Source organism: Eubalaena glacialis, chromosome 1 (assembly GCF_028564815.1).
Source record: "Eubalaena glacialis isolate mEubGla1 chromosome 1, mEubGla1.1.hap2.+ XY, whole genome shotgun sequence".
NCBI lineage: Eukaryota > Metazoa > Chordata > Mammalia > Artiodactyla > Balaenidae > Eubalaena > Eubalaena glacialis.
In genome coordinates, this window is record NC_083716.1 from 64737488 (window position 1) to 64749681 (window position 12194).

Consider the following 12194-nt stretch of genomic DNA (forward strand, 5'->3'; position numbering starts at 1 on the left):
ATAATCGTAGTGGTTTTCCTGCCCCCAGTTTTGTCTTCCTCCAGATCCATGCCAACAAGGCCACCACTGGCCCAGGGCACCTTTGTGCAAATTAGAAAAAGGTGCCCCTTCCTCAAGACACTTGACTTCCCTAATTTTGTTAGAACAAGAACCTTTACTGCCATCTGCTGGAAATGCTCATAATTAGTCACAGTTCTTCGAGGTCTATGATGTGAATGATACTCCCTTCAATGTGTGTCCTTGTGCAGTGTACAACCTGCACAACCACACATGTGGTCCTGGCTGCCAAAGTGATCTTTTCAAAACACAAATGTAAAAACTGAAAAATCATTATATTAAAAAAATGCTTGGTGTTAAATGGATAGACCCAATTGTCTGGAAATGATGTGTAAATGATAGGTTTCTTTGTTACATAATGATTTCATGAAGTGCCCTGAAATTCAACCCTGTTTTAAGGCCTATTTGTCCTGTCAATTAAAAATATATTACAGAACGTTTTCTCACCATAAAACGATTATAAATTACTCATTCTCAATATCTTACGTTTATATTATATCTATTGCTGATGAATACAAAATTCTTTTCCAGAATCTGGGGCTTGCTTTTTCAGTACATTTTTTCCTCACTTACATTGGAGATGTAAACTGGGCCAGCATTTACAGATTGATAAACTGAAGTATGAATGTGATGTCCATTCTGGGAGGCTGGTGGATGTCTCAGGTGGAAGGGACCTTCTAGATGAGCAGTCCAGCATGCATTCGTTGCCGGAGTGTGCAATGTCCCCCAACAGGTTGGGACCAGAAATGCCGTATGGCTATAACTTCATGATGATGTGTGAACCTGGGGTTGGTCAGGCAGCCAGTCCAGAGAAATCAGGCAAGGCTGACTGCTATTTCTCCCCAAGTTCCTGAAAATTCGTGCAGCTTTCTTTTTGGCTAAGTAGCACCCAGCCTTTTCTTTCTTCCTTCCTTCCTTCCTTCTTCCCTCCCTCCCTCACTCCCTTCCTTCCTTTCTTTCTGCATTTGGTGTAGATTTTATTTTTTATTTTTAAAATCTTTAAATTTTTAATAGATTTTATTAAATTTGGGGATCTGCTCTAGGAAAAATTAAAATGGGCTTTAAAATATGGATAATTTCTTGGTATAGTTTTACTTAATAGAAAGTAAGAATGGTTCATGAATTTCAAACATTTGTGAAATATGACTTTGCATTTTTACATGCTATTTTTAAAACTCTTTTCTTTTTCTTTTTTTTTTAGAAATTTTATATTGAAGTATAGTTGATTTACAATGTTGTGTTAATTACTGCTGTACAGCAAAGTGACTCAGTTATATAGGTGTGTGTGTGTGTGTGTGTGTGTGTATATATATATATATATATATATATATATATATATATATATATATATACACATTCTTTTCATATTCTTTTCCATTATGGCTTTTCACAGGATATTGAATATAGTTCCCTGTGCTGTACAGTAGGACCTTGTTGTTTACGCATTCTATATATACCAGTTTGCATCTGCTAATCCCAACCTCCCACTCCATCCCTCTCCCACCCCCATCCCCCTTGGCAACCACCAGTCTATTCTATATGTCCCTGATTGTGTTTCTGTTTCATAGATAGGTTCATTTGTGTCATATTTTAGATTCCACATATTAGCAATATCATATGATATTTGTCTTTCTCTGTCTGACTTACTTCACTTAGTATGATAATCTCTAGTTGCATCCATGTTGCTGCAAATGGCATTATCTTCTCCTTTTTTATGGCTGAGTAACATTCCATTGTATATATGTACCACATCTTCTTTATCCATTCATCTGTCAATGGATATTTAGGTTGTTTCTATGTCTTGGCACCCAGCTTTTTCTTACTTGGCTATTCCTGTGGCCCCAGGTCCCCTCTCGGAGGCAGTGAGTGGGAGAGGGGAACTTCAGAGACCATAGACATGAATCTGAGAGGAGAAGTAAATTGGCCTCCCCCCTTATCCCACCCATTATTGAGCAGAGCTGATTCTCCCCTCCAGACAGCTCCCACATGTGCCCATTTCTTCTCATCGTCTCCACTGAGAACCCCTAGTCCTGGCCCCTGTCAATTCTCAAAAGTGACTTTAAAACAGCCCCCACTGGTTTCCTGGACTCTGATCTTGCTTCCCACCAACTGTTCTCCACCTAAAGCCCACGTGAGGCCCCTAGAATGCCACCTCCTCCCTTCGATGCCTCCCCTGGTGTGTGTGTGCAAAATGTGCACATTCTCATGTGGCCCTCAAGGACCTGTCCCCCTGCTCCCCCATCTCATCTCTCACCCTTCCCATTTCCCAGCTCTGCTCCAGGTACACAGAAATGCCTCCAGTTTCTGGAAGGGGCCCCATACTTCCTCTAAACTTTAGATCTTCACCCTTGTTTCTCCCCAAACTGATAATCAACTCATCTGAATCTAGCCAACTCCTACCAATTCCCCACCCTGGCTGCCCATCAGAATCTTTTGGGGAAGCTTTAAAAAATCCTGATGCCCAGAAGTATCCCAGAATCTCTGGAGTAAGACCCAGGTATCAGGATTTTAAATCAATCAATTTGTTAAAAAGCAGGATTGAGAACCTGGTTAGGTCTTTTTTTCTTTTTTTAATTTATTTTATTTTTATCTACTATTTTTGGCTGTGTTGGGTCTTTGTTGCTGCGCGTGGGCTTTCTCTAGTTGCAACGAGCGGGGGGCTACTCTTCATTGTGGTGTGTGGGCTTCTCATTGCGGTGGCTTCTCTTGTTGTGGAGCACGGGCTCTAGAGCACAGGCTTCAGTAGATGCGGTGCGTGGGCTCAGTAGTTGTGGCACACGGGCTCTAGAGCGCAGGCTCAGTAGTTGTGGCACACAGGCTTAGTTGCTCTGCGGCATGTGGGATCTTCCCGGACCAGGGCTCGAACCCGTGTCCCCTGCATTGGCACGCGGATTCTTAACCACTGCGCCACCAGGGAAGCCCTGGTTCGGTCTTTTGTTTTTAAACTTCGGTTTCCAATTTTTAAAAATATTTATTTTTGGCCATGTCGGGTCTTAGTTGTGGCACCCAGGATGTTTTGATATGGCGCGCGGGCTCTTCGTTTTGGTGCGTGGGCTTCAGAGCGCGTGGGTTCTGTGGTTGCGGCACACAGGCTCTCTAGTTGTGGCCCATGGGCTTAGTTGCCCCATGGCATGTGGGATCTTAGTTCCCTGACCAGGGATCGAACCTGAGTCCCCTGCATTGGAAGGCAGATTCTTAGCCACTGGACCACCAGGGAAGTCCCCCTGGTTAGGTCGTTTTTATTTTTATTTTTATTTTATTTTATTTTTTTAACATCTTTATTGGAGTATAATTGCTTTACACCCTTGGTTAGGTCTTAACAGCCCTTGCTTTATATTAGGCAGCCTCCCCCTGCTTCTCAAAGCTCCTCTGGCTTCCCTGTCCACATGAATGTCATCTTATTGTGTTGTGTTTAATGTTAGTCAACTCTGCTAGAATGTAAACCCAGGGAAGGCAGGACCACATCTGTCTGTTTTCTGTTGTATTTTTAAGGCCTGATGCAAAGGAGAAACTCAGTCAATATTGTTGTCGTGAATGTTAAAGGTCATTTCAAGGGTGACAGGAGGCTTTCACACTTTGAACTCTCTTCCCTAAACAAAATCAATTCATGCCCCCTTCCCAAAAAAAACAAAACAACTAACAAAAATCCCCTTTTTACTTACTCAGCAATGGCCTGCAATAATGATTCATTCCTTTGGCTTAAACTCCTTGTCTCATTAAAATGCAATACAGCCCCCAAATATACCACCTTAACAGAGTTACTCATTACACTTTGCCCTGAATGATTTCATCAGCTCTTAATAGAAGAGAGAGGAGAAGAATTACCATTTATTGAGTGCATCCTATGCACCAGACATTTTGCATACATTGGCTCATTAATGGAGTTAAATGAGATTAGCTCTGGAAACACCCAAAGCTCAGAGAGGTTAAGGAAATTAGCCCAAGGTAACAGAGCTGGTAAATTGATAAATCAGATTTAAGCTGACATCTAAGCCCCTGCTGTCAACTCCAGCCTGAGTTTGGAGGGGAGAAAAAAGCACAAAAGGAAGGGAAGGAAAGGACACCGGGAAGACAGTTCTGGGCCTCAGAAGACCCGCTTCGTCTTCTCCATTTGACCCAGGACGGTGCTGGAGGCTGGGACTGGCCCTGGGGAAGGAGTGTTATTGGCAACAGCACCCTTCCAGGTGCTCCTCGTCTCTTCTCTCACACTTCATGTCCAACCCGTCAGCAGATCCTGTTGACTTAGCCTTCAAGATATCTCAGTACTCTGACCACTCCTCGGAAGCTTCACTGCCTACTCCCCAACCTCACGTCTCTCACCTGGATCTCTGCAACTGCCTTCCTGCTGCTTTCCCTGACTCCGCCTTGTACCCCCCTCCCCACAGGCAGGGTCTTGCACATCTGCTCAAAACCCTCCAGAGCTCCCGTGACAAGCTCTTCTGCCCCCACCAGCCACTCTCCCTCAGGCCTCATTTACAGTCCAAGTTCCCTCCCTCAGCCCCAGCCCTCTGTCCCCATTGCTGCTCCTTGGACACCCCCAGCACCTGCTTCCCTCTGTCCAGACATCCACATGCCCACTCCCTGGCCTCCTTCAGATGCCAGCCCCTCAGTGGGGCCCCCCCTCGGCTCCCCACTTCCTGGAATTAGCCCAAGCCTAACTCCCTTCCTGCTTTATTCATCCCCGAGCGCTTCACTCCCTGGCCTCCTTCAGATGCCAGCCCCTCAGTGGGGCCCCCCCTCGGCTCCCCACTTCCTGGAATTAGCCCAAGCCTAACTCCCTTCCTGCTTTGTTCATCCCCGAGCGCTTAACACCGTCTGCTGGACCACACACACTCCACTCATTTGTTTGCTGTTTCTCCCTGCAGCATGCATTCTGCCTGAAGGCAGGGACTCCTGTCTGTCTTGGTCTCTGCTGTATCCTCGGCACCTAGAACAACACCTGGCACATAGTAGGTGTTCAATAAATGTTTGTTGAGTGAATGAAAGACTGTGAGAAAATGGGTGACATTCTACTTGGAGAGACACTATCGATCTTTAACGGATGTGCTGGCTCGAAGTCCAGAGTGTGACATTCAGGCTATCGTATGCATTGCTATGAGGTCTGGTGGCTCTAACTGAAGATAGATGAAAAATCATATAAATGGCCCAATGCTATTAGCAGGGAAGAGTCTAAGGACTTACTGTGTGCACTGACAGGAAGATGCTCGACAAGTATTTGTTGAATGAATGAAAAGGAAAACATAAGCTTTTTCATCAAACACTTCTGAACCAAAGAACAGAGTCACCAGTCAACAAAACTTGAAAAGGCCAAATTTTGTTCTATTGTATTATGCACCTTTGCCAAGTGGAGGCACAGGAACTACTCATTATTTTGATTATACAAACATTAGAATGGGGCAGTGTAGTGAAGCAGAAAGTGCACAGCTTAGGGTTGAAGGACGTCAGGGTATCCTGGCTCCCCGCTTGGAGGCTGTGGAATCTCTGGGTTACTCAGGGTCTTCCAGTATCAGTGGGTGATACAGACCTAAAGGTTGTTTTAAAGCTTCAGTCACCGTTTTCAAAGTCCCTCCTCTCCCTCCAAGCCAGGAGATTTTTTTCCATCAGATTCCTGGGTTTAAAATGCAGCCAGGAACGTGCATTTTAGAAAAGCATCCCCCAGGCCTTCAGACCTGCTGCTGAAAGACTGGCTAAAACCTTGCTCCTCTGAGTGGTCTCTGGACCACCAGCATGAGCATCACATCACAGCAATGTGTTAGAAATGCAGAGTCTCAGGTCCTACCCTACCCTTGACCTTGTCAACAAGATCCCTGGAGTGATCCCCACTTTGAAAAGCACTGCTCTATCACACTTGATTGGTTTGACTTTCAGAGCGCTCCAGTCCTTCTCTCCAACCTCCAGAACAACAACAAAAAAGCTAAATGTAAGGTTCCTCAAATAGATAAAGAAGACACACAACAAAAATGTCATCTTTCAGTAAAAAAAAATAATTTTAACAACCAACATGGGAAACTATTTCCTATGTATTTGTAGACAGAGAACCACCTCTGTAAAGGAGAGAAAAATTAAAACGTTGTCGGCTTCATGGAACCGACTGAAGATGCTTTCAATGCTGGGCTCAACATTATTTATGGACATTGAGTCCTAGGTTCAATACAGCAGGAGAACTGAGGTTTAGTGAGGACCGTGAAGTAAAAGTGAAGACCCCTGTTACAAAATGAATAGCAAGCCCCTATCTTCCCCATAGTTTGTCTTTTGTGGGAACCTAGCAATTTACGTATTACATTTGTCTCCAGCAAGACACACCTTTCTTGGGGCTGGTCTAGAAAAGACACTTTATTGTGGATTCTCTTCCTTCCATGTTGATCCTCTGCCTTTATGTGCTCTTCCCTCCCCTAAAGCCTGCAGGAGTTGGTTTTAGCCAAGCAGGCAAACTGAAACCCCATTACTGCGCACAGCGACCTTGAGACAGCCACGGGCGAATCAAGGCTTCCCTGCCCAGCCTGTGTGCAGGGGCCGAGGGGAAGGTGAGATCTGGGAGCGGGTTACCTGCCCTGCGTGTTCACGTTACCTGCCAGGTATTCGATGACCGCGGCCATGTAGACGGGAGCACCCACGCTGATCCGGTACTTGAACGTCCCTTTCTTCAGGTACCGCATCAGCCTCCCCACCGGGAAGATGACCCCGGCCCTGGCTGAACGCGACAGCTTGGACATTTTCTTCTTCCCGCTCCGGCCCGACATCTTGCCTTAGTTTTGCTCTCAGCTTGCTTGACACGGTGGCCTCCCGGCACTAACTCAATGCTGGAAAGGAAAGGTGGCAAGGTAAGGAAGGGCGACTGGCCTACAGCTTGGGAACCGTGGTGCGGCCACAGAGCTCGTGTGACATGCCTGATAGCCCCGGGGAGGCAGCCCAGACCTGGCTGACACCGCAGGGTGCTGCAGATGGGGAGCTGGGGGCCGGCAGGCCCACCCATAAACAACTCCCCACCCCACCCATCCAGCCCAGCCTCCGTAGGAGAGGCCAGAGAGAGAGGCCATGGTCCTGTGGTCAACCTCCAAAGAGGTCCACTTCAACATCCCCAGAACCTGTGAATATGCTACTTACATGGCAGAAGAGACTTTGGAGATGTGATTAAGCTAAGGATGCTCTCGTGGGGAAGATTATCCTGGATTATCTGGGTGGGCCTAATGTAATTGCAAGGGTCCTTATAAGATGGAGGGAGAAGATGAGAGTAGTGACAGGATGACAGCAGGAAATGGATTCTCCCCTCTTAGCCTCCAGAAGGAACCAGCCCTGCTGACACCTTCGCTTTAGCCCATTGAAAATGGTTTTGGACTTCTGACCTTCAGAACTGTAAGAGAATAAATTTGTATTGTTTTCAGCCACTAAATTTGGGGGATAACTTGTTACAGCAGCAACAAGAAAACTAATATGGTTCCTCTTTGCCCTGATTTGCTTCTGCCTCTTTTAATAAATAGTACAAAGTTAATATGGCCATGGCTATCATAATGGTTAGCTTTGACCCACAACTCAGAGCTGATGTACACTTCTCAGATGGAAGCACTTTTCTAAATTCCCTAATAACGTAGTACTTTTTTAAAAAAATTTTTATTGGAGTATAGTTGATTTACAATGTTGTGTTAGTTTCAGGTGTACAGCAAAGTGAATCAGTTATACATATACATATATCCACTCGTTTTTTGATTTTTTTCCCATATAGGCCATTACAGAGTATTGAGTAGAGTTCCCTGTGCTATACAGTAGGTCCTTATTAGTTATCTATTATATATATAGTAGTGCATATATGTCAATCTCAATCTTCCAATTTATCCCTTCCCCCTGTAGCATTCTTAAAAACAGAAACATGCCAGAAGAGGCAGTTTTATTGACTATGCTAATGTAGAGTAACACAGCAAATTAAAAGCCATAATGCAACCCAAGCTTTTGCTCCTTAGAATGGGGAATCCAGGTTGATTTTGGGGAGAAACTTCAGAATCAGCACGAAGAGGTGACTTCAGTACAGTGCACCAAGAGACACGTATATGATTCTGTGTTATTTTAGGAAGCTATCTTTTGTGCGAAGATAAAATAATTATATACTTCTGAAAAAGCCTTTGTAAGGCTAAAACCAATTCAGAGAATTGTAATAGAGCTAAACCTGTTGGTGGAGGGAGTACCGTAACCAAAAAAGGAACATAAGCCAGAATAAGTAAAAGCAAATTACAAACAAGCAGAACCAAAGAAAAGGAAACAAAAATTTTCTAGGAAAAAATGTTACGGAATCAAAGCTCTCTGGCCCAAGGGCAACATCATTCTCAGTGGCCATTTTCTTTGGGGATGGAAAATGAGAAGGCCAAAAATAAATTGAAATTGGTTCTATCTGTTGAGGCAGCCATCTCAAATTTTGGCTCGGTTAGTTTACTAACAGCCAAGATGGCAAGGAAAAGGCCTAAGAAAGTGGGTAAGAATATGATGGAAGAAAGTGCTAAATAAATGCATGGCTAATATGAAAGATACAAACCTGGGATTTCTTTAATCTGGATGGAAGATTGAACATAGAGTTCAATTTTCTAAAGTATCCAATAACTCTGTATGACTGAGGAGTTTTATATAAGAACTATGGAATTTAGCAACAAATCCCATTCTCAACACCCTCTTATCTCTGAGGTAAATGACGTGAGTTTGAGGCATTTTACTATATACTTCACATACATTCTTTTTGTATGCTCATATGTACTTACTACACTCCTATTTTATGTGTCGTTTTGCCACCAAGAGATGTAGGTATTCATCAAAGTTAAGTACAAGCAAAGATGAGCAAATAGCCTGAGAACATTATCTCTTTCCCAGTAAGGCACATGGATAAAACAGTATCACCTTTTTTAGAACTTCCACATATCTCTGCTTCTGCCGCAAACTCTCATAAATCCACTTACAGCTGTCCTCTCTGTGACGAGGCAGGTAGCTGCATATTAGGATTATAACCATCAATTCATGTTGAAGAAACTTAGGTCAGGCATCGATGAGTGTACAGAGTACCTGCTGGTAGTCAGTGCTGTCCCGGGGGACAGGGAACACGAAAGCAATGTTAAACAGTCCCTGTTCTCAGGGACAATTACATGGCACATGCTGGCTACCCGCTGGTGGCGTTCAGAATGGGGGTGGCCCCTGGTATAGTGGAAAGAGCCTGGGACCAGGCAGGAATCCCTGGGTGTGGTCCCACTTCTACATGACTAGCTATGGGAGCTCTGTGTGTCATTCGAGTGGGCCTCATCTGTAAAACAGGGAGGTGACTGATTGACCCTGAAGGTCCCTCTGGTCTTAAACATTCCAGTCTTTGGAACTGCACTTTCAAATGGTTCTGGAAAAGAAGCTCAGTCTCTTTAAGAAATGAGTTCTGAAGAGTTAAGAGCCTGTGCAGGTGCATAAAGATGTGTTAGTATTGGTGACTCCACTAAACCGATTATTAGTTACTGATGAGTGGGGGGAGGGGGAGGATTAGTAGGTCTGGTTGCCGAGGAAACCACCTGAAAAGCCCATCACAGGATGGACATGCTCTGTGGATACTGTACGACGTGCTGGATGGTCATAATCTCTCCTACAGAGAGAAAAATGCACGCAGCACAAACACCACAAAGCAGGACCCCTTCATCGCCCCCCACCCCCCAATACATTTTTCTCAAATGAAAATAGACAGGGAATGACTAGGTGTGCAGGATAAAGCCACCCAGGGACTTTCCCAGTATCAGTCAAGTGGAGTCACAAATTGCCCTAAAACTTGGAAATAAGGACTGGCAGTAGAAGAAAAACAGGGGACTGTAGGGGATTGATGCCTAACACATTCATGAAGATAAAATAGGAAAGGAAAGGAAAGTCAGGGTTAGAGCAAATAGAAACATATGAGCTATTATAAAATGTAGGGATCACCCCAAACACAGCACTTTGTAATGAGACTTTCCTTCTTGGGCTTCCAGACTTTCCTCTAGGTTTAGGGCCTTAGAGCTGGGGATGCAGCACCATTTGAAGTCTAAGTGTGAGGTTGACTGTTGCATGTGCTTCAATAGGACTAGAGAGTTCTTTGTGTCTGGGGACCCATCTTTTTGATAGGGAACCAGTGACCAAAACCACTCACCCTGGCCAGGCACGATAATAACCGCTTGCATAAGTTGTCTCATAACAGAAGGTCCTGATTAGGAGCACGATATGTCCTGCCAACCTCCCAGGAACCCTCACGCTGGAATCCATCTTCGCTGGGAGATGCAAGTGCCACCAGGGAGGACCCTGAGTCAGATCAAGTATGGGCACAAGCAAGATGATTGGCCAGAGACAACCCAGAAAACTAACTCCACCACCATCGTAAACCCTGAGACCGCGAGCCACGTGGCAGAGCAGTTCCCCTGGGTTCCCTTACCCTGCTGCTCTCTGCCCAGGTGCCCCTTTCCAATAAAGCCTTTTGTTCTGTCAGTATGTGTGTCTCCTCAGACAATTCATTTCTGAGGGTTAGACAAGAGCCCACTTTAGGGCCCTGGAAGGGGTCCCCCTCTGGTAACATTTTCAGACATCATGCTGAGTCTAAGCAGCCAGGTGCCTAATTCCTGGCCCCGAGGGCTGGGAGGCCCCTGCACGTTTTAAGAATCAGACCACCTTCAGGAATCCTTAGAGGAAGTAGAGAGGAGGCTCACGGGGGCTGACAGGTCATACCTGCGGGAACCCACAGGTGGAAGGAAGTGTTGCGCCTCCTCGGCCCACTAGAGAGAAGACCCTACTTTCTAAATCCCCCAGCCCCCCAGCCTGCGCTGGACTCTGCCTGCAGTGGTGAGAAGTGATAACCTCTAACTTCCTTCTTTTCTAGGCCTCCCCTGACTCTATGCAGTCTTGGGAAGTCAGGAGTTTAAAAACTTGAATGCTTTTTTATCTACTTCCTGTGAATTTGAATCTCCGTGGAGGGCCACTCATCGAAAGAGAACTATTGCAATGTGAAATCTGTTTCCATCAGACTAATACTTAAATGTTTACATTTATTTACCTTCTGCTCGAAAACAAGTTTTGTTCTAATTAGGCAGAGCTTAAGGACTATAGTACATGATGTTTGTTTATAGGTTCGAAGAAAGAATATGGCTGGATGCAGCTCTTCCGGTGGTTACACACACTACGTGGAGGATGTGAGAGGAACTGGGAAGCAGACCAGACACAACCTAGATCTGCATCGTACCTGTCCTTCCACATCTGAACGACCAAGGTATGACCACGGTATAAAGTCTCATAATTACTCTCAAAGTGAACAGAAGAGTTTTAAGCATGTTAAGTTGGGGGGGCGGGGCAGGAGAATAAAACTCAGGGAAGAAGCAAGGAGAATGCAGGGTTGCCTGCTTACTCCTTTCACCTCCAGGAGCACGGCAGTTGGGAGAACACCACCGGTTTTGTGGGTGCTGGGGAAGTATGGGACTCTGTTGTTTTAGGATTTGTTTTTATGTTTGGGTTTTAAGCCCATAAGAACACCAATGAGTTAGATTTTACAGGTATCACAAGGGTAAATATTAAATTGCGGCACTGACTCAGACATGGACAATAAACTCACACTAGCCTATTTAAATAGCTATTGTATTTCATTGATTTTATGATGTGCCTTTTTAAAAAAACATTTTACTATCTCTAGAAATCAGTATGCATCTTGCAATCTGTGACATCAGAGATTCAATGAAAGACAGTATTTATAGAGCATTTATTACTGAACAAGAAATGACATTAGATGTTGTGGAATATACATGGCCTCTGTCCTCAAATATTTTCCAATGAACTTGCATGACAGCTCATAATAAAGTTTTAAACAGATGCTAGAGCCATGGTTTCCAAACTGTGTGCCAAGGGACCCCGGGACACAACAGCTAATGTCTTTTTTTGTTTGTTTGTTTTTTTAATAAATTTATTTATTTATTTATTTTTAGCTGCGTTGGGTCTTCGTTGCTGTGCGCGGGCTTTCTCTAGTTGCGGCGAGCGGGGGCTACTCTTCGTTGCGGTGCGCGGGCTTCTCATTGCGGTGGCTTCTCTTGTTGCGGAGCACGGGCTCTAGGCACGCAGCCTCAGTAGTTGTGGCACGCGGGCTTCAGTAGTTGTGGCGCACGGGCTCTAGAGCGCAG

General features: G+C 44.9%; 1 protein-coding gene across 1 annotated transcript in view; it reads right to left on the reverse strand.

The window, feature by feature from the left end:
* LOC133084574 (core histone macro-H2A.2) overlaps window positions 1-12194 on the reverse strand; it is a 54553-nt gene that overhangs the window by 28552 nt on the left and 13807 nt on the right. Inside the window, exon 2 of the mRNA XM_061181411.1 lies at window positions 6626-6857. Within this exon, the coding sequence (XP_061037394.1) occupies window positions 6626-6797 (172 nt within the window). The 5' untranslated portion in view covers window positions 6798-6857. The remainder of the gene's footprint in view (window positions 1-6625; window positions 6858-12194) is intronic.